The sequence below is a fragment of the Carya illinoinensis genome, chromosome 8, assembly GCF_018687715.1.
Source record: "Carya illinoinensis cultivar Pawnee chromosome 8, C.illinoinensisPawnee_v1, whole genome shotgun sequence".
Lineage (NCBI taxonomy): Eukaryota > Viridiplantae > Streptophyta > Magnoliopsida > Fagales > Juglandaceae > Carya > Carya illinoinensis.
The window spans coordinates 3,111,971-3,133,643 of NC_056759.1; the positions used below are offsets into that span (position 1 = coordinate 3,111,971).

Sequence of the window (21,673 nt, forward strand, 5' to 3'; positions counted from 1 at the left end):
TAAATTTTAAATATACAGGTTTTGCACAAGTTTTTTATAAAATAAAATGGATTTTATCATGAAAAAATGTAAAAAAATTTATTTTTCTTGATGTGACCCACATTTTTGCAAAAAGTTTGTACATTTAAATTTATATATACCTAATATTAAAAGTGGGGCCCACATTGAAAAAGTATAAAAAAAAATCCTTCTTTATAGTGGAATCCATTTTTTTTTTAACAAATGGCACACATAAGACTTATCTACTTAAAAGCTTGTATTTAGTATTATTTTATTTAAAATAATCGAGTATATCTATCAATAATAGTAATATAGTTTAAGTTAAGATGTTTTATTAAATTTTAAAAAATGTGAGAAAAAATTGAAAAAAAATATTAAAAAGTCAAACAATTATTTGAATGTAATTTTTTTTAATATTATTCTTGTTTTGAAATTTAAGAAAGTAATATTATTTTTTGTGTTTTGTTTAGAAATTTGAGAAAAATTGTAATGATTAAATAAAAAGTTAAAAATTTAAAATTAAAATGTTTTGTTTTTTAAATGATATTATGAGAATACTTGAAAATAATTATATTATCAAACAGATACCAAGGAATTTTTTGGAAAATTAGACCATCTCATCTTAAACTGAGGAATGCCTTGTGAGTTAAGATGGGAAGTAGTCGATCTAGAGTTACGCACATGAAGGGCTTCTGCTTCTGAATCCCTTGGCATCTAGCTCCAAGACATCCCTCCAATAAGCAATAAGAGCCGAGGAATTCCCGTATGTCATAGGACCGACATATGACTTATCCGACATCATGCATCCAAGTCACACCAAAGAACTCTATCACGTCTCTCTCTGGCCTGTGGGTCTGCTGCCGTTTTTGACAACGGACAAAAGCCAAGTTTTCAACTTTGATTGAAATGGTTAGGTCAACTATAAACTCATTACAATGGAAACAGATTTAGATAAAATTATGAATAACAATGAAACAATTTCAGTACTATTTTTATATAGTACTTTCTATTCTCCCCTGGTCTTCTATTGCTTTCGGATTATATCATTGCATAGTCACTTGCCCCAGCACGCAATGAACAAGAAATTGTGGAGATAATGCTTTTGGTCAACTTCTTCAACACTAATTTGCGTTATATGATATGGAACTCCTGTATATCTGTCTTGAAAAAAATACCAAATACGTGTGTGTGTGGAGAAAGAACAGCCCGAAATTGTATTCGGGTTAAAAATCCCTCAGACAATTCATTTTTACAGTGTTCAGTTTGCAGCAGGAGATTAGTAAAGCACTCCACATGGTGATCTACACAAGCCACTGGAGCTATAACAATGATCTAATGTTATGTAGCATTCCATTAGTCTATAAAACGTTGACAGAGATCCTTTACATGGAAATCAGTAAAGTTCGAGCAAAATTCAGTTGATATAACAACTCGAGTTAAAAAGAGATTCATCTTCCTCATTAATCTTCATATCAAAAGTTTAGGTACCGTATTCTTGTTTGTCTGATTCCCCGCCATAATTTCCATCATCACGTGTTGCCATTTTCTTTGCTCAAACTGGATATAGGCAAAGAGGAGGCCTGTCGAGGAGGTGTTTTGCCTGATTTCTGCATCATGTTAAGGTAAGTGTAAATAGACATACCAGCAATTGCCGTGAATGCTCCACAGATACTAGTTTTTCCTTGATTTGATCCAAACAGAGAGTAGTTTCCTAGAAGAAGAACGCATGTTTTGAATTGCCCAAGAACAACATGGGTTATGGCAGATGTAGCCCTGAGAGAGAGAAGAACCAAACAGAAAACAAACCAAGATTAACAAGATAGTTTCTCAGAGTTCTGCAAACTTTACACTCCAGAGTATGAACTGACCAAAACAACAAAGTGAGAGATAGAAAGTCATATATCTCAAGCTATGGGACCAAACAGGCTGTGGCATGGAATAGTCAAAAGAATGAACAGAGATTGCTTACCCAAGTGCTAAAGCACCTGACCATTGAAGCAAGAAGCCAAGAACTGCTGATGTAAGAATAGCCAATGTGCCATTCAAATTCCAATCAAATGAGAGGACACCAGGGGGATCTAATACAGGTATTAAGGCAACCAGAAATAACAAAGTGATCGGCGTTGTCTTCCACATCAAGCTGTTTAAATTATTTAACATCCTTGTTAACATACAATTTATCCAACTTTTCTAGAAGCAAATAAACATAGGTGAGAGCTATATGAAAAAAGGGGAGACATTTGAAAGAGCTTGAAACTTACGCCAAGGCCGTCCAATTCTCCTGCTGCTGCAAACTGGACCAGAGGATCTTGTTAACTGCACTAGGTATTATCCATGCCAATGCTACACAAGCACCAAAGAGGTCGAATTGGAGATCAGTGACCGTAGCCACAGCAACACCAATAGATACTACGGTAAGTGCAAGCACCTGGAAGATTTCATTGTCAAGATTTCAAATAAAAAGCATGATACGATGACCTACATCAGTAACATGGGCAGATCACATAAAGAATCATTAACTCTCGTCAGTGAGCAATTCAACAAGAATATTACATCTTTAGAAAGCAAAACACACTTGACACTCAAATGCACCCAGGCCTGTACAAGCACCTACCCGGTATTGTCTACACAAAGCTTACGAAATTGCCATAATCTCAAGAGATAAGAAGAGAAACTATAAACAGCTACCTTGGAGAAAGAAACCTTCTTCTTATAAAATATAAACTCAGCCAGAACAATTGATGGTGTTACAGCAATCTTAGACATCTGATAGAATCCCACACTGAAAACAGAGGTATTCAACTCAGTGTCAGAAACAGAATACTTAAATCATGGAAACAGGAGATAACATATCTCACCTATTGTATTTTAAGCTGACATTAGCAAGCCCTGTAGATAGAGACATAACAGTGCCCAGAGCAATTAAAGTAGATGAAGGTGTCAATTTTGAGGAAGGAGACGCAGGGAGAATAGAAAATGAATTTAGCACAGCCATCAATAACCAGCTTATAACATAGTGAATAAAAGTAAGAAATATGGGGAACTTGAATTTAACTTTATTGAGCACCTGAAAAAACAAATAAGGCCGAATCAGATACGAGCTGGGAAGTATGGAGTGCATAATACATTATGGCATTTACATAATTAGATTACATATATTAAAAAAAGGTTAAATACAAACCAATTTATTCATGAAAATAATACCAACAGCAACCACAAAATTGAAGGTGAGAGCAGTAATGGGGCCACATCTACATTGTGGTTGACGCATTGCTCCTTCAGATGAGCAAAATTTGTTAAAAACAAAAGATCTTAACTCTTCCAGCACTTTCACTGCGTTTATGAGAGAAAAAAATGGACAAAAATCAATCAAATTGAGATTAAAATTCCTTCAAAATTAAAAAAATCATGTTATACTACATTTTATATCAATATAGAATCATTTCGTCCAATACCCAAGAAGTTCAAGAAAAAGGAAATTAAGTACACGAAACAATCTGTTAATCAAATAAATTAAACCAGCATTAAGTGAGAGCCCGTGAGAGGAAACGCTACGCCTTCTCTCTAGAAAAACAGCCACAGGAGCTTCTTCCCTTCCTTTCCCCTTGTCATCTCCTCTCCTCTACCTGACCCTCTCCACTCCTCTCTTCCCTCTCCTCTGTTTTTTCTTACTTTCGTTCCTCGCTTGCTTCCCCCATTTTCTTTCGACAACACCACTCAAGGCTAAAAGGTATGGTAAAAACATGATGGTAACAACACTAATAACAGCTAAGTACCGAACAGTAAAACAAAGCGATAGAATTTAACACAGTTCATTAAATTCGTCGAAATAAATAAATGAATAATGCCAAGAACTGCCAGATGTAACAGATAAATAATAACAGGAGAAATCAATTAATACCGCACAAAATTATATTATTCATTATATTCATCACCACAAGCTTCAGCGCGGACCAGATCAACAAAACTAAGAAATCCATCACAGCCGATGTACACTCAAAAACCTAATCTATAAAAAGAAAACACCCAGAAAGCTAATAGATCAAAAAACAGAGGCAAACTCGGTGTAAAGGACCCAAAAAAATGAGGATGTCGTAAGTAGTAACCTTTTTGTCCGGCATCACTATCTTTGCGCTTAAGAATTTTCCTGATATCTTTCCTTCCTAAGAAATCGAACATTTTACCGCTACACAGCATTCTTCACTCTCTGATATCTCTCTCTCGTCCACGCCCTCTCAGAGAAATCAAAATGGGGTCTGCTTTTCTCTAAGACCGTCGAGAGAGAGAGAGAAGCATTGCATGAATGAGAGTGCAGAACCGGACAAGTTCAGTAAGAGTTCAATTGTTAAAAAAGAAGACCCCGAGAGACCAGATAAAAAAGACGATAAAAAATACACGCCGGAGCACATTAACCAAAGCCAATCCACACCTGTGAGTGTGAGAGGGAGACGGAAAAGTGGAAACATGTGAAGTGAGGAGAACGATGATCACGGAAAATGAAGCTGTGAGAAGAGAGTTTAATGAAAGAAGCGGCCATCTGGAACTCTTATAAAGTTTGATCATCATCATCATCATCATCATCATCGTGTTTTGTCGTAAATTACGGACAGACCTACCAACCAGACTGATAGATCGTGATAAATTTGTAACGGTTACTGGTTTCTATCTAATCTAATTTCAAATGTTTATGTGTTTATCCCGACTTCTTCTTAGGGGAAGCCCATCTTTCTCTAGATACGGTCGTATTGATGTGCATGGTACCATAATTGATGGGGTGGGTGGAGGACCTCTTATGAGAATACAGGACAAATCTGTGTGTCACTGAGGTATTCCTTGTTTTTTCTTTTACAAAACTTGAATTTTTCAAGGTATAGATAATGAAGATAAGGATTTGATCATCTGCCATAGTCACAATTTATATAAGAATATTTTGACTATAAATATTTTTTATAAAAATAAATTTATAAATTAACGTAATATATTAAATTATAAAATCTATTCGTGATTATAATATTTCTTGAATTATATTTCCACCTCTCAACTGTTTTGAATTCAACTTTGATCAAAAGGGTTTAAACATAAATTTTGCAGGTTTCTATTAACAAAACTTTCATACCTCCATATATCATTTTTTTTTCAAATTTTTAATATTTTAATATTTTAATTTTATTATTTTAAATTAATTTAATTATTTTATTCATTATTCATATATTAAATATTTGATAAAAAAATAATAATTAAAAATAATGTGGTGTGTGGAGGTTGTATAAATAGTAAGAAATTGTGTAGATTTTTTCTTTAGATAAAACTAGAATGGCGTAACACCATATTCTAATCCATAATCAGGGCACATTCTTCTCATAACCAAACACATCCACAATTGAGTCGATAGTTAATTGAGATGAGAATTTTAAATTTGAGATAAGAATTTAAAATATTATTTTTAATATTATTATTATTTTAAAATTTAAAAAAATTATATAAAAATTTAAAAAAATTTAATTATTTATTATATTTTATATAAAAATTTAAAAAAATTATAATAATAAAAAAAAATTTATATTTAAAAGTTTTAAATTTGAGATAAAAATTATTATCTATCAAACCTGCTCTTAACCTTTGAAGTCCAACCCCCACAAGTCGCAAGCTACACTGCTAGTCTGCTAGTGTACAACAGCTGCGTTTCCTTCGAGTTCAGAGTTCCCCTCCTCTGTTCGACCCGACCCACCACCCAACATGAGGTCCAAACCCGAAACCCAAAGCCTCACCGCTGCAACGGAGCCACCATCATCCACGTCCATGGACCCGATCTTCCACCTCCTCCGAATCCTTCCATTCGGATTCCTCCGCCCACCTAAGCTCCGCCTCAAGCTCCCAACCCTAACCCTTCCCTCCCCGATGACCGTCTACGCCCTCGTTCTCCTCACCTACTTTATGGTCGTCTCCGGTATCGTATACGACGTCATTGTCGAGCCACCCGGTATAGGCTCCACCCAGGACCGCGCCACAGGATCCGTACGACCCGTCGTTTTCCTCCCCGGACGCGTCAACGGCCAGTACATTGTCGAGGGCCTCTCTTCCGGCTTCATGTTCGTGCTCGGCGGCGTCGGCGTCGTGCTCATGGACCTCGCGCTTGATCGCAACCGCACCAAGTCCGTCAAGGTCTCCTACGCCACCGCGGGGATCGCCTCCGTTGTGATTGCCTACATGATGAGTATGCTATTTATTCGGATTAAGATCCCGGCTTATCTAAGATGAATTTTGAAATTCAATCGGGGAGTCATATCCCTTTCTTGTATGTTTGCGGGATTCCTTTCTAGGTTGTTTCTTGAATAGATTTATTCTATACAATTATTTATCTTTTCTCACATCTCTAGCGCCTTATGTTATGGTTTTCCTATTTCTGAATTACAATTACTACTATTATTAGTGGGATGTGATCACTCCTTTTTTTCCCCTCAGCTATTAGCATTTCATGATTTTCATCTGCTTGCGTACGACATTTCTGCATGAAAGGACTGTTGTTTGGATTATATATATATATATATATATATATTTTTAATCAGTTGTTTGGATTATATATTCCGTTCTCGTTTTCTACTATTTGTTTATAGAGGAAATAGTGTAATGAACGTTTTAATAGTGGAATTGAAGTTATACCTTCGAATGGTGTGAACTGATTGCTGGATGCTATGATATAAATATATATGTGTATATATATATAGTTAAAAAAAAAAAAATAGTTAATCCCCACCTGAAACCATGTATAAGTTGTAACTCATCCATCCGCTGTAATGCTGCATTTCCTGGCTGGATCAACCGCTGCTTTGTGTGGGTGTGTGTTGTGATGGAGTTAGCATCAGTATTCTCAGTTTGTCCAACCTTGAGTTTTAAATAGAATACGAAGTTTGAGCATGAGATATCATGCTTCATTTTTTTCATAGTTTTTTGGTCTATCAATCGCTAGTTTGTTAGGATGCAGCCAGCAGGCCCTCGGGGTCAACAAGGCGTTCATGTGAGTAGTAAGCATTAGATTCAAGCATACTCTGTACTCATACACAGATTAAAATCTAAACTCTAAACCCTACTTGGATGAAAATAACTCTTAAGAATATTAGGAATTTAGAAAGTTGTTTTTAAACATAAAGGTAGAATGTGACAATCATTTAGAGTTCAGGTCTTTATACTTGCTCGCACATGTGTTGTTATTATGAACATTTAATTTTGGAATGTAATTTTTTACTTCGAATGATGTGAACTGATTGCTCAATGTTGTGACATGAATAGGGAGTAGCTTATGCATGCGCTGTAATGCTGTATTTCGGGGCTGGACCAAAGCTGCTTTGTGTGTATATGTGTGTGTTGTGATGGAGTTAATATCTGTATTCTCTGCTAGCCCAACCTTGAGATTTAAATAGAATATGAAGTTATCTGTATTCTCTTCTAGCCCAACCTTGAGATTTAAATAGAATATGAAGTTTGAGCATTAGATATCATGCTTCTTTTTTTGTTTGTATTTTTTGGTCTATGAGTAGCTAGTTTCAGTATATGTATGTTAGATTTTGTTAGGATGCAGTCAGTAGGCCCTTGGGGCCAACAAGTCGCTCATGTAAGTCAAACAATAGATTGAAGCGTATCTAGACTCTATACTATCGGAAACAGATTAAACCAAGACGGTAGGTGAATATGATATAGGTAAAGTGAATACGTGTACTCTTGTTATAAGTGCTATTGTTGTTAGGTATTGTGTTAATAGGGGATTTTTATCACGTCTTGCAATACAGTTATTGTGAGGATTCACCTATAAGGTGTATTGGAATGGTTATAAGGTGAATTGTATGGTAGAAAGAATCGAGTACCTCAAGAACAACTATATATGTTGGGATCCAACTCGTTGAAGGTTTAATTCATAATCTCTGTCTTTGTAATGGAAGTGGTCGTGGGTATCACTAGGACTTTGATTGAAGTGGCGACTGGTGAATAGTTGGGGTGATCAGGACCAGGAAAGCAGCACAAAAGGAAGGCTATAACTAGCGGCAGGTGTACTCCCTTTTTCATCCAAACATGTGGGGATTTCAGAAATGTTTGGGGAGTTTTACAACTTGAATCATTGGAGCTAATATTAAGCATAATCGTTTGGGTTTAATATTTAAGGATTTAGGTACTTGTTTTAAATTGAAAATTAAGGTTAGAAAGTGACATTTGATAAGTTCAAGCCTTTATTGTTTTCGTGTCTGGGCGCATGCGTTTGTTGCTTCCATGATTCGTGCTGATTTTAGGCCTTTAAACATGGAATGGACCACCTGTGTACTCTCGTCGTGCTTAATTATTATGCCTTTTGCATTTGCTTTTACTGCTCATACTTTTTTGCTTCCCTTAATTTAGAGATATCAGTACTTCTTATTAATTTCATGCTTAATTGAATTTGCCCATCATTAAATTACTAAACTTATAGCTCACATTAGATAGAGCTGCGCGCTCATGCAATAGGTTCCAAGGCTTTTTTATTTAGCCAACTCAAATCTTGCTCTATATATAATTCCAAATTGCTGAAAGTTTCTCATTTGTTTGCGATTTCTGCTTGTATTAGTAATCCTCTGCCCTTGCATGCATGGAAGATCCGTTTATTGCAATTTGTGGGGAATTGAGGAGAAAAAATGGGCAGAAGGGAGTGAGTACTGTAAATAGGGAAATGGCCTTTGATGGACTCAAGTGGTGTAAAAGTATTTATATCTGAAGCTTATTCCCTAATGATCAATCCGAAATCGTATCGGTTCCTATTTCTTTCGAATTCTACTTCTGATTGTGGTTTTGCTAGCTAGCTCATCATTACGTTAAAGACGCATCAAATCTCAGCGTTTCTTGCATTCAACAACCATCTCTCTTCTCACATGTTCCTTCTATTATCCACTCTAATAACTTGTTAGAGCATTAGCAATGCCTGCCAAATTTAAAATTTAGCTAGAATGTTATTTTTAGGTCATAATTAATATGGACTTCTAGCTAGATTAGTTCACATTGAACTAGCTATCGATCTTAAAGTCTAAATAATAATATAATATTATTTATTTTAATAATATTTGATAATTTTTTTAATATTTTACATAATATTTGATAATTTTTTTTAATATTTTACAAATACACTTTATATATTAATTCATAATTTTATTTTTTAATAAAATTATTATTTTTCAAATATTTTTTCCCTCAACCTAATTATTCAATAAATATATTTTGTCAATCATTCACCCAATAATCACATAAACAAACATACAGACATTTCTTCTACCCAACATTTTCAAAATTGTGGTTGAAGCCAACAAACATGCCAACGACTTATTATACCAACTAATCATCATCTACAATTCTTGAATGAACTAATCTTTGCTAACCCTTCTTCTTTTACCAATTTTTTTAATTATAACTAATAGTCGAGTATCAAACCCTATAAATAAACCCATCTTCTAACTACATTGATCAAAAACCAACCTTTCTTTCTCCAATTCTTCTATTTTTCTTCCATTAATTTGCTATGGATCCCTCTTCGAATTTTGATGATGATTATTCTTATCATGAGTTGGATATGATACAAGCAATTGCAATGATATCCGAGGGAACATCTTCTACACCTCATTGTAGAAGCTAGTAGCTATTTTTTGGACGGATACAACAAAAAATGGAACAAAAATTTGGACAAATATTGTTCAAGATCAGCCTGTTTAGACTTTAGACAAATATAACATCTTATACTACCCTGCAGACAACAATTGTATTCATCATGCAGCATTCATTCATCAAAGTTGCACATCATGATGTAAACATCAAGCTACATATGCCCATATCTATTGTTTTGAACCATTAAGCTAGCAGTAAATAATTGGTCATTACAGACAAATAATATGCCAAAATCAACAAATAATATGCCAAAATAGAGATGGTAGAGAATTAATACCCAATATCAAATGCAATACACCGTATCATTTCAGAGAAAAAAATGCAATACACCATACTCAATAACAATATGCCAAAACGGAGAATCAAAAGCAATATCAATAGTTGCCCAAAAAAATACCAAACAAATATGTAGCAAATTTAATACACGATATCAAAATACCATTTCATCCAAAAAAGAAAAAAAAAAGCAAAGCATTTACCCAAAAGGCACAACTATTATGGCAGATTTGATGATCAACAGATGTTGTTGTATAGGGTAGAGCCAACCTGATTCATGGAAGAAATTGAAGAACCTTCTAGATGATTTGTGGAGCAAGCCGATTTAGTCCATCTATTTGTCCTTGCAACACAAGAGGTGATTTAATCATGTTGTTGAAGATAAAGTCATAATTGGAGAATAGGAAGAGAAGAGGGATCTATAACAACGGCATAAAGAATGCACAGAGAAGAGGGAGAGAAGAGCGAGGAAGGGAGACCTACTTTGGAGAGAACGAAGACGATGACAACCACTGGAGAAGGCAACCGTTGGAGAGAAGGGGACGCTTGCAAGCTGGGAAAAAGTGAGGTAGTAAGAATGGGATTGAAAAAGAATATGGCTTGCAGGTTGAAGAAGAAAATAGCGACGGAGAGAAAGGGGAAGCCTCGGTCGAAAAAGGGGAGTTTTGGGAGAAATAAAGAAGAAAAATGAAATTGAGGGTTTTGGGGATAAAGACAAAGAAAATTTAAAGGAAAGAGTGAGCGGAATGTAGAGAAATAATAAAATAATATTTTTATCCATGTACAGTAACTCGCCAAAGATGAAGAGGAGCTCAGATTTACTATAGCATAAATATCAAACTTGAGAAATTTTGCTATATCAATGTAGATATTTTTTTAAGTATTTAGTTTTAATTTAAACTTATATTGACAAATGACTAGGCTATTACTAATACTCTTATTGAGTATTCACTCCATTTTTCTGTGTGAATATATATTGAGCTTATTTATAAAAGGGTTTACTGCTCAGATCAACTGCTTCACCTAGCAGTGCCACGTGGTTGCTAAGTCATATTTAAAAAGTGTAGTGATAGTGGGCTGCACAGCTCTTACTCAAGTGGACGTGTCTACTAGTTTTTTTTTTTTTTTTTTTTTTTTTTTAATTAAGTTTTTTCTAAACATTAAAAAAAATACAAATTTACTAAGTAACTTTTAAATATTTAAAAAAAAAATACACTTGCGACTTGAAGATATTATCTAGCCTTTTCCTAAATAAAGAAAGAAAATAACACTTGTTTTTTCCTCAATTGTGATGCATCTTTCTATTTGGATCCATTTCTCATTTTATTTTTTATTAACAGCAATGATTATAAAACAAGGCTCATCATAAGCTTTGATATTTCGTTAGCATTATAATTTATATATAGTACCCCAGGCCACGGCACTGTAAGTCAAGCAGTCCATTTAGATTGTAAACTGGTCAGATGACCAAACAGCAGCTTCCTTTATAAAACCTTTTAAGGTAAACCAATTTTGTGATGTTTATTTAGGTTCGATACCAAAACATGATACCCATCATCCTAGCTATTTGCATACATATCAACGTCATACTTAGTACATGATCAGAGTGAAAAAAACCGGCGCCCTTTACCTAGGGCTCGGAGAAGTCTTCGAAAGGCCTACGTACGTACAATCCCAACAAAACCCTCCACCACTGACTTTACAACCTGCAAAACGACTAGTGGTATACATGCATGACCATTTCACAAAGCCCATTTCAAAAACAAAACAAAACATTAATTTACAGCGAAACTTAATTCACAGGGTTTTTTCTGTTCCAAAGACCATGTTGCTTCTTGCGCCTCTACATGATCATCTAGTGAAGTAAGTGCGGGGAGAGAAGAGGCGACGCGGCGAGAACATCCCCATATACCTCGGCGAAGCAAGGCTGTCGATGGACCTGTACTCCGGCATGATGAAGCCGTCGCTCTCCTCTGCGCGAGGAGGGTGTCTTTTGCTGATACCACTGAAGGTCCCGCACTTGACCAACTTTCCAACCCATGATGATTTCTTCTTTTGCGGGCTTCTGTGGCCTGCGTTCAACTTCTCGCTCAGGTACTCCCTCACTGCATGCAACCCCTGCTCCAACACCTCCGTAGGAGGCGAAGTGAGCGGGTTCCCGTCCACGCTAAGCTTCTGGAGATTCCTGAGGCATCCCATGGAGTCGGGCAGGGTTGTTATCTTGTTATAGCTGACGTCCAGCTCGATGAGGTTGATGAGGAGGCCTATGGAATATGGGAGGCTGTCGAGGTACTGGAAGTTCTGGCTCACGTTGAGGGCTTCGAGGTTGATGAGATTCTCGAGATCTTCGGGAAGAGACCTAAGGCAGTTCAGGCGGGCGTCTAAGACACGCAGGGAGGTCAGGTGGGAGGTGGAGCTTGGGAGGAAAACCAGCTTGTTTGAGTTGACTGAGAGCTTCTTTAGGTTAGTAAGCTCAAAGCCGATGGTGTCTGGGAGCTTCATCAGCTTGTTGAAGTTGGCATTCAGTTCCTCCAAGGATCTGACGGCGAGTCATGAAACAGTAAAATATCAGTGAAATTTCCGGCATCTTGGTGCAACTACAAATGAAAAAAAAAAACAGCATGACTATTTCCAGCAAAATGAAAATAAGTCATAAATAATCTTTTGGTTGTAAAGATTTGATCACAAATACCATTTTTTCTTGTAGTGGACGCTTGATCTAAACTGTTGCTAGATTTTCTACAAGGCCATGGACATTTTTGCGACTTTCTTTGCAGTTTTTCGGGCTGTCGTATTTGTACGAGTCAGATGTATCATTTCTCACACCCAAAGTGATGGTTAATTTTTCAACCGCAAATGCTAGGGTATGATTTAATTATTGTTCACACGGGAAAAAAAAAATGTTTTTACGGATTTCAGCAAAAATCTACTTTGGGAATGAGTAATTAATTTGAAAGCTAGCCGAACCACTTTCCAAAAGTCTGTTTTCATCATCGATAGCGCCCTTCCTTACAGCTTAATTTACTAAGAATATATATATAAGGATCTTTTCGCTTGCTGAGATTACAGTAAGAAGCACAAAGGGACATTCACCAGTGGTTAAGAGTGTAACCATTTCGGTTTTGGGCAAAATTTAAGACCTAATCGGTATATACCGGTTTTATCTTTTTAAAATCGATTAAGTACCGGTATTTCAATTTTATCGGTTTTCGGTCCAGTTTGTTTCGATTTTCTAGTTTTAATGTATTATATTATATATTATATATTATAGTATATAATATTATTGTGATAATATATTATAGTATATTATAATATGTATTTATAATTGTATTATGGACTATAGTGATATATTATTAGTATAACTATTAATATGAACTATATAATATTGGTATAACTATTAATATAATAAAAAAATGATATAAGATTTTAAAATTAAATAATATATTAATTAGTAATTTATTATATATTACAAAATTATTTTATATATAATTATATATTATATATAAAAATTATATAATAGAAAAAATTAATATATATATGAACCGATCCGATTTTAGAAAAAGAATAATCGGAACCGGATTGATTTTGATCGATTTTAAAAAAAATAAAACCGATACCAAATCGAACCAAACTTAGGACCGGACCGATCCCACTGGTTTGATCCGGTCCAATCCAATTTACCGGTTCACCAATTTTTTTTTTACAACCCTATTAGTGTTGCAACACTTCGTCGCAGCTTGTTACTTTAACGAAGGAAAGAGTCAATAGGCAGAATTTTAATTTAGTAAAGATATGCATTAATTATAAAATTCAGCAAAAGCACCTTTTCTAAGTATATCCCTCTCCCTATTATACGAGTACTTGGACCCTCTAAACATGTCGACCGGCTACTGAGGTAAAAGAAAAAGAAGTCATCGTCGACCGACCAGATTAATATTTCATGAGAGGTACCCAAATAAAACTTGTTATCCAACAAAATTTGATATTTCAGTCCACCTCTATGATGCGATACAAGAGTTTCAAGGGATCTTATACGGTCGATATATGTTTTTCATAACTAATAAGAAAGCTGGTATTTTCGCCGGACATGCAGTGTGACTAATTGGGATGTTACTGTTAAAAGCATAGATATGATCACGTGCCACATGTAAGAAGTTCAAGAGGAGAGGACAAACCTGCAGTTCTCAATGGATTTTGGTAGGGACTCGATAAGGTTGCCGGAGACGTTGAGAACCTTCAGCTTAGAAAGACAGCCAATCGAATTTGGGAGCGATTTAAGCTGATTTGAGTGCATGTCCAACACTATCAGGTTGAGCAGTCTCGCAATCAAGGACTCCGGCATGCTCTGTCAATTTAGTAACCGAAGAAATAATCAACACTTAGAAGACTCAGAGATAGGGATCAATTTTCAAGATATAAAATTTAATCAATCTTCTACGGCCCGCCATTTTATATTTTAGGATCGGATCGGAGGATGTTACAAGCAATAGAACATGATCTGGTAAAGTAAAATATTCAACTTTAATTTCCTCTCGTGGTCTTTGTTTTCCCTTTTAGAGATTGCATCAGAGAGAATGAGATCGAAGGATGCCACAGGAGAGAAAGAAGATATTAATGAAGCTGAACGCATGGTTTCTCCAAGGGAAAGAGATGCCAAAAGAGATAGAGAGGATGGAAAGTAACTATTGCCAAAGGAATGCAAAAATAAAACCAAATTTGAAATCAAAACTTGATGGGTGATGGGGTACTTCTTTAGATGAAAAGAGAGATTCATACGAGCGATAAACAATTATGGCCGGGAACTTATTTCGTACGAGTAAATATAGGATGCTTTTCTTGCTAAAACTGGTTTAGTTCAAGAACACAAGCATATTTCTTTTACTGTAAACTCCTGTAAATTATCAAGAAGAAAAAATAGGGTATTGATGAAGGAAAATCACTTGAATTTTGGCGAAAAATAAAATCAGCTTGAATTAATATATACCTGAAGATTGTTGTTGGAGAGGTCCAACTTACAAATAGTGCCTAAATTAAGGGAAGGAGTAGGGAGAGACTCCAAGGACATCCCACTTAAATCCACTATTTCCATTAATCTCTCTTCCTCTGCGGGTTTTCTTCTCTCCATCGCCTTCCTCATCTGCTGCAGCTGCTGTTGAGGCTGATGCTGTTCGTACATCATCCTTAGAAACCCAGAAATTAGTACTTATTCTGATCTTTTCCCGAGAAAATGACACAAACGTTGTTAATAGAAACCTAATAAGGAAGTGATCATCGAGAGAATAAGTCAGGCTTGTTTGTTTGTGTTTGTGTTTGTTTGGCAAGAAATTAGACCCGTCATTATATTCAAAGGAAAGGACTGTAAGGACGTACGGGTTGATGTCATCAGTTACCCACCACGTGTGCCTGACGTTTGTTTTTGTTTTTGTTTTTTTGGGAAAGGTGGTGAAGTACAACGGCCGTATTCTAAGGGATTGCGTGGCCATGTTTCCCACTTGATCAGGTCAACCCCTCCTTTTGTGTTGAAAGTTGAAACCCCATTCTCGGCTGCACGCGAATCTCGGGCCAATATATCATCATATATGCAGCTTTCTGCTATTATTTTGTTTACGACTTTATCCAACTTTGCAACTCCTTTTCTTTTTTTTCTTTTGAAGATCGATAAGACAATGGATAAGAAAAATAATATTAAAATTTAGTGGTTTTGTGCATGCATGATGATGAATATTTATTTTGCTTTAATATCCCTAGCTAGCTATATATATATATATGGAGCTCGGTTAAACTCATGCAATGGTCAAGCACTACTTCTCGGTGCATTTTTTGGACGGTCGGATAGAATATATGATCACCTATTCATAATTATTACATGTGGAAAATAAAAAGAATAATGAGTAGTAATGGTAATACTGGCATCATAAAAAGCATGATAGCATTCATGCACTACTTTCCAGGCCTTGAATTTGCATATATATATATATATAATTAATATATAGTTTAATCAGCTTATGATGCTTTTTAACATGGTCCATATGGCCGGTTTCAAAGGGTTCATGATCATTCTAGCCCGCAGATTTGCAATACCACCGGATCAAGAAAAAAGAAGGTATTATGTGTATAATAATGATACACTTACCACTTTTTTATTATTATTTTATCATTTTTTTAATATTTTAATTTTTAAAAAATTTTTCTTTTACTTAATGATTAAGCAAGTGACTATCACTAAAATTATATATTTTTTAATTTTTTTTTAATGGCTAAGAATGTTAAAAAAATATTTTAAAAAAATAATAAAGAAAATAAATACACTACAAGTAGTAAAATAATAATCATTACCCTATGTGTATATATATATACACATCTAAATAATAATAATAATAATAATAATAATAATAGAAAGATTAGCGAAAAAGTAAGAAAATTCGTAAAGAAATTAAAGAGTATAATTATGATCATCTACACGTACGTACAGCTCAAGAATATATAATATGATCATATAAAAAAAAGAGTTTTGCTACATATAAGTACAGTTACGCACTAATCTGTGTACCAATATTGATTTATTCATATTTAAATTTTAAATTAATACTGTTTTCAATAAAATTTACTTTTTGATCAATCACATCACATTAATGTACAGATTAATGCATAATTATATTTGTAACTATATTTTTCTTATAAAAAAATAACGTTAATCTGTTGCTGTAAATATGACAGCATCCGTATGCTTTGCATTAATATAAAAAATAATTAAAAGGGAATAATATATTGACATCGAAAAGGACTGCGGAAAGTTTGACTAAAAGCTATCTAAGCTACCATTATTTTTATTATTATTATTTGATCGTACACCGTACGTAATACTCAATGAATTAATGGATCATTCTGATTGATCGAACAGCTAGCTTTCCAATCATCAAATATTCCCAATACCTAACCACTACTTATTTATTAGGCAATTAGCCTTCAGAAATCAAAATCTCCCCCAAAACGAGTTTAGATTAAATGAAATAAGATTTCTGCTTGGTAATTATATAAAATATTATTTTAATATAATATTTTGATATTAATTTTATTTTAAAATTAAAAAAATTAAATTATTTATTATATTTTGATATGCCACATCAAAATTTGCAGGAAATCATGGACCCCTACAGCATTCACATGAACTCCCTAGCATATTCACAAGTTTGAAGAAATATGAGAAAAAAACTTTAATTGTCCGCCAAAAATATCTCACATTTGATTGTCATGAGTAATTTATTATCCTTCAACAAATTTATATGAATACTAAAATAAATTGTATTTGAAAGATCAAGTGCTTTCACATTTAACAGAAAAATTACATATGAGATCTCAAGAGACAGATATCAAATTTGTGTTAACGGGGAGAATGAGAGAGAGATGGTGTCAGGGTTGGTTTGTTCTAATACGAGAGAGAGAGAGAGAGAGAGATATGGCAATGGAGGGCACGTATCTCTAATTTAGAGAGAGAAAGTGAAGAGATATTATAGATCATAGTTTTAGAAAGGAAGAGAGAGTGAAGAGAGGGGTTGCATTTCTAGAGAGAAAAAGAGTGAAGAGAGATTGTAGATTGTTGTTTCTAAAAGAGAGAGAGAGAGAGAGAGAGTGAAGAGAGAGAGAGAGAGCGCATCGTGGGGAGAGGGAGATTGCATTTCTGAAAGAGGCGTAGTAGTTAGTTTTTGTGTTATGCATCTATTGTAAATTTGCTATATCTGCAACGTGTCACCCTCCCATTAGTGGGTGTAAATCTTCTAATTTTACGATGTCCGGCCTGTAGCGGCTCCCTTATTAAAATTACTATAACGACAAAACTCTTTTATAAAAATAAATTTGTAAACTGATATGATTTTATAAAATTTATTTTATAATAAAAATAAATATATTATAATCTAATATATTACATCATTACGTTAATTTGTGAATTTAGTTTTTTGATATATTTTTTGTAATTATAATATTTCTCTTTTTATTTTATTTTGCGTGCAGGTTAAACATATATGCAGGATACTAATTGTCTGACAGTAGATTGAATATGTCTTAACAGGCAAAACGATTAGTATGATACAAATATATATATATATATATTATATAATTACGAGTAAAAAAAATTGCAAATACTAATTAATTAAAAACTGATTTCTTTTAAAAACCAAATTGTCTACGTAAATATATATATTTTACTTCCGTCGAACGTTGACCACGATATATATATATATATATATATATGTGTGTGTATGTATATATTGGCAGACTGCGTCTGTGGATTAACTTATGCAAGAATTGGCCGGCTAAGCCAACCAGGCTGAAATATATTGGGTCTAATGGCTAGTTTCGGTGAAGTATTATCAAAATATTTTACTATTATTTTTTATATATTTGTATTGTTTTGTGCTTCTACTTATTACTATTCAATTTTTTTTAATTATTTTTTTTACTACTATTTAAAGAATATCTGAAATCTCGTTACCCAAACCAGCCAATAGTCGCTTTAATTTTCGCCCCATGACGAAGAAATGTTTTATTGTGACGGCATTTGACAAGGACGCAGCTAGGTATCTCATAACCTTATTCGGGGAAAATAGTACCACCTGACAAAGCATCATTTTGGGTTCAAAACAAAATGGAAAACATTAATCCCACAGAAAGGGATTACCGAAATTTTTTACCGAAAACTGTTTTGATTTTTTTTTAATTTTTTTTTCTTAGTGATTAAGTAAGTGTTTTTAAATGAATATGTGATTTTTTTTTTTAAAAAAATATTTAAATAGTTTTAAAAAATGTTAAAAGAAAAATTGAAAAAAAAAAAGAAAAATGCACTGATCGGTAGAAGATTTCTGTAGAAATCTTCTGTGGACGTAGCAAGCTCCTTTCCCCCACATCTTAATATTTAGTCATAAAAACATGACAAATAGCACTGATAAGCTGTGTCCTGTGACAATGTTTTTTCCCCCACATCTTAACATTTAGTCATAAAAACAACATGACAAATAGCACTGATAAGCTGTGTATATCTTGATGTTCTCTTAAAGTTGGAATCCATCAGGAATACCATCTGCCTGAGTGCGAGCCGCCTTCATATACCTTTAATCTGCTCGAAGAGTGATCAACCTGTGAGAGATACATATGAAATAAGTACTTTTAGAGTTTTTGATGGCTTGTGGCAACTTATGTTGGCAAACCCGTGTGTTTTATTTTTGCGTTCTTGTGCGTTTGTTTTTTATTTTCTGATTAAAGCGATTGATGTCATGTAACGAGATTTAGGGCATAGAGAATTTTATAATACAAAAAATAAAAAATGCAATGTTTTATAGTATTGCACTAATGAAAAAAATTTTATTCGTAACACTGGCCGGTCCATTATAAATTTATGAGAAAAAAGAAATGAAACGTAATCTAATGAGCTAGACTTTTTCCCACTCACCCAAGGAGGGAAAACGTGTTCATAGAGAAGCTTAGAGGAGGGTGAAAGAGCGAAAGTACAAACACTATTTCTAGTCCATCAATTTGGAAATTAAAGTAACAGAGTAATGTTTTTTAGCCTAATGCAATTGGTTGAAAAGAGAGAAGACGGAAGATATGGTGCCATGCGAAGGTGTTCATGATCAGAAGGACCTTAAGTCACCGGCATATCTATCAAATTGGCAGATACCCTCCTACCGTTGACTGACCCTTGTCTATTTCATCAAAAACTTATAAATGAGATTGTCTTTTGTCTTTTTGGGGAAAGGTTCTAAAATTCCCAAAAGCATTAACTGACCCTAGTAAATTTTGCCCCTTTGATCTTCAACCTATTGCCAGCTATTCTCTCCTGGTCTTTGTGATTGTTTCGCATGGGGCACTGTGTCTACACGAGAGAGAGAGAGAGAGAGAGAGAGAGAGAGAAAGGTGGGGGGGATGAAAGGGAAGAATAGCATAGGGAAAACATTCGAGAGAGGAAGCGACGTGAATTTTATAAGCAAAACAGTTTACTCCCGATCGTACCTGAGGTTCATGAGTGGCCCCACTAAAAATTCAAAAAAGAAAACAGCTTACAACTGAAAAATCCCATTCCAACAGAAAAAGAACAATGCCATCGGAGACAACCATGTGGTTTTGAAACTATAAGCAATCCGAAACAAAGACATACATACTTTGTAGTATCGGAATTCCATTAAAATCAATTCCCGTGAATGAAATCCACTAATCCCAAAAAGTCTCACCAAGTAAAGAGACCCAAAAAGTCACCAAGGAAATAGACTGAACTTTATTTCCACAATACAACTAACTGCAGGGGAGGAAATACGCAATATCCACATGAGGGCAAATGCCGATGGCACTGCTGTAACTCTTCAAGCCCTCTATCAACTAACACTAACCTGTAAGACAAGAAATACAAAAATTAACCAAATCTAAAACGCCATAACAGTTTGAATGCACCCCATTAAGATGATAAATAGTTCCACTTTCTCACTCTTGAGTTCTTCAAGTTCTTCGTCCTCGATGGAAGAACTTACTAAGGGGAGTTTCTGGAACAGGAATCAGTTTCCCAACTACAGCCAGGGGCCAACTGAATGCGCACACACACACACAGAGACGTTAGTTATTAAGGGACGATAAACTCATTAACATATAAAGATAGAAGCCTGTGGTTTTCACACGGGCGAGTCTTTTCAAAGTAGTTGGGTAGACCTTCCAAGTCTGCTAATGGTCGTCAAAGGAAAAAAAATACACTTTGACGGAGAGATTCCCCCTACTAAACAGGGTTGAGATGCAAGATGCTCAAAAACATCTTCGGAAGTACCACCAAATATAAGAACTTTCATATCATTATCAACCCACCTCATAAACCCAATGATGACAGAGATCAGCCATTGCGACCAATTCAACTTTACTGTCGTGGTAAACTTCCCAAGAAACTCGATGATAAGAACCTTAACAAAAGCAAGAAATGCTTAGTCCAAGCAAAAAAACAAAGTGAAAAAAAGTAAATCAAAGCCCATTCGAGTCTCACCTGAAGCACAATGGTTAGTCCCACTATCCCCATGAAAAGATAGTTTTTAGTAATTCCTTTGAATATATTCAATTCATCTGGCTTCCGAGCATTAAATTCATTGAAAACCTGCAGTTGGACCAATCAGATCATTCACATGCTTAATCTTTGGCACATAACCGTCATAATATAGCAATTTACAAAACATGGGAGTGAGATCAGCTTGGCTGTTAACTTTGTGGACACAAATAAATAGCATAACGGAAAACTAGCAGCAATAATAATGAAAAATAGTCGAGACAATTTCATGGACCAAGTGAATTGATAAATTCTCAGTTGGATTGTGATTTGAGTCGGCAGCAGAACTGTGCCTTCATATACCCTACAGTGCTTTCAAAGTCCTGTAAACGTGTTATACAACACACGTAACATTTTCATGCGACCATGAAAATTTTCCTGTAATGCATGTGCTTTTCTTATACACACCACACACACACAGCCTTACTAGGTAGTCATGGTCACTAACTTCTAACTTCTAGCTTGTCAAAACCGAGAGACAAGGATGGAGATAAACAGAGAATACGAAAGAAATTGCATGATGAAGAGCTACACCTAGTGAGTTCTATATTTTTTTTCATTGGCAAAATAAAGTCAGAAAGAAACCATTTCATCTCACTTCTACAAAAGGTCGAATCAATTCCTTGAGGAAGTCATGCGGGTCAAAATTGC

General features: G+C 34.7%; 4 protein-coding genes across 10 annotated transcripts in view; 1 reads left to right on the forward strand and 3 right to left on the reverse strand.

Moving 5' to 3' along the window:
• Positions 1–1,189: 1,189 nt before the first annotated feature.
• Positions 1,190–4,713, reverse strand: LOC122318112 (nucleotide-sugar uncharacterized transporter 1-like). 3 transcript variants are annotated; one of them, XM_043135250.1, is made up of 8 exons: positions 4,430–4,713; positions 4,107–4,266; positions 3,182–3,333; positions 2,859–3,067; positions 2,689–2,782; positions 2,262–2,428; positions 1,970–2,140; positions 1,190–1,773 (listed from the first exon to the last, which is right to left on the reverse strand). In XM_043135250.1, exons 2-8 carry the CDS (start codon positions 4,195–4,197, stop codon positions 1,530–1,532), a joined length of 1,128 nt encoding a protein of 375 aa, XP_042991184.1. In that variant the 5' UTR covers positions 4,198–4,266; positions 4,430–4,713; the 3' UTR covers positions 1,190–1,529. The 3 variants fall into 3 exon arrangements, with proteins under 3 accessions (XP_042991184.1, XP_042991183.1, XP_042991185.1); XM_043135249.1 differs by having other exon boundaries at positions 4,107–4,713; XM_043135251.1 differs by lacking the exons at positions 4,107–4,266; positions 4,430–4,713 and adding an exon at positions 3,520–4,058.
• Positions 4,714–5,612: 899 nt separating this feature from the next.
• Positions 5,613–6,465, forward strand: LOC122317972 (putative oligosaccharyltransferase complex subunit CG9662). Its single transcript, XM_043135070.1, has one exon. The coding sequence runs from the start codon at positions 5,737–5,739 to the stop codon at positions 6,256–6,258; it is 522 nt and encodes a 173-aa protein (XP_042991004.1). The 5' UTR covers positions 5,613–5,736; the 3' UTR covers positions 6,259–6,465.
• Positions 6,466–11,445: 4,980 nt separating this feature from the next.
• LOC122317971 (plant intracellular Ras-group-related LRR protein 6-like) lies at positions 11,446–15,337 on the reverse strand. Its single transcript, XM_043135068.1, has 3 exons — positions 14,936–15,337; positions 14,127–14,296; positions 11,446–12,490 (listed from the first exon to the last, which is right to left on the reverse strand). The coding sequence occupies exons 1-3, from the start codon at positions 15,128–15,130 to the stop codon at positions 11,803–11,805; spliced, it is 1,053 nt and encodes a 350-aa protein (XP_042991002.1). The 5' UTR covers positions 15,131–15,337; the 3' UTR covers positions 11,446–11,802.
• Positions 15,338–19,904: 4,567 nt separating this feature from the next.
• LOC122318809 (calcium-transporting ATPase 10, plasma membrane-type-like) overlaps positions 19,905–21,673 on the reverse strand; it is a 38,249-nt gene continuing 36,480 nt past the window's right edge. For all 5 annotated transcript variants that reach the window (XM_043136448.1, XM_043136453.1, XM_043136452.1 and 2 more), the window contains 4 exons: positions 20,966–21,073; positions 20,794–20,885; positions 20,426–20,521; positions 19,905–20,330 (listed from right to left, as the gene is read on the reverse strand). In XM_043136448.1, coding sequence (XP_042992382.1) covers positions 20,437–20,521; positions 20,794–20,885; positions 20,966–21,073 — 285 coding nt within the window. In that variant the 3' untranslated portion in view covers positions 19,905–20,330; positions 20,426–20,436. The remainder of the gene's footprint in view (positions 20,331–20,425; positions 20,522–20,793; positions 20,886–20,965; positions 21,074–21,673) is intronic.

Excerpts from the sequence above, each read along its gene's own strand:
- LOC122318112 (XM_043135250.1), bottom strand. The coding sequence starts at position 4,197 with ATGCTGTGTAGCGGTAAAATGTTCGATTTCTTAGGAAGGAAAGATATC. Across the intron at positions 3,334-4,106 it reads TAGTGATGCCGGACAAAAAG|TGAAAGTGCTGGAAGAGTTA; the intron begins GTTACTACTTAC and ends TCATAAACGCAG. Across the intron at positions 2,429-2,688 it reads AGAAGGTTTCTTTCTCCAAG|GTGCTTGCACTTACCGTAGT; the intron begins GTAGCTGTTTAT and ends GAAATCTTCCAG.
- LOC122317972 (XM_043135070.1), top strand. The coding sequence starts at position 5,737 with ATGAGGTCCAAACCCGAAACCCAAAGCCTCACCGCTGCAACGGAGCCA.
- LOC122317971 (XM_043135068.1), bottom strand. The coding sequence starts at position 15,130 with ATGATGTACGAACAGCATCAGCCTCAACAGCAGCTGCAGCAGATGAGG. Across the intron at positions 14,297-14,935 it reads TCTCCAACAACAATCTTCAG|AGCATGCCGGAGTCCTTGAT; the intron begins GTATATATTAAT and ends CTAAATTGACAG. Across the intron at positions 12,491-14,126 it reads AAATCCATTGAGAACTGCAG|ATCCTTGGAGGAACTGAATG; the intron begins GTTTGTCCTCTC and ends ACTCGCCGTCAG.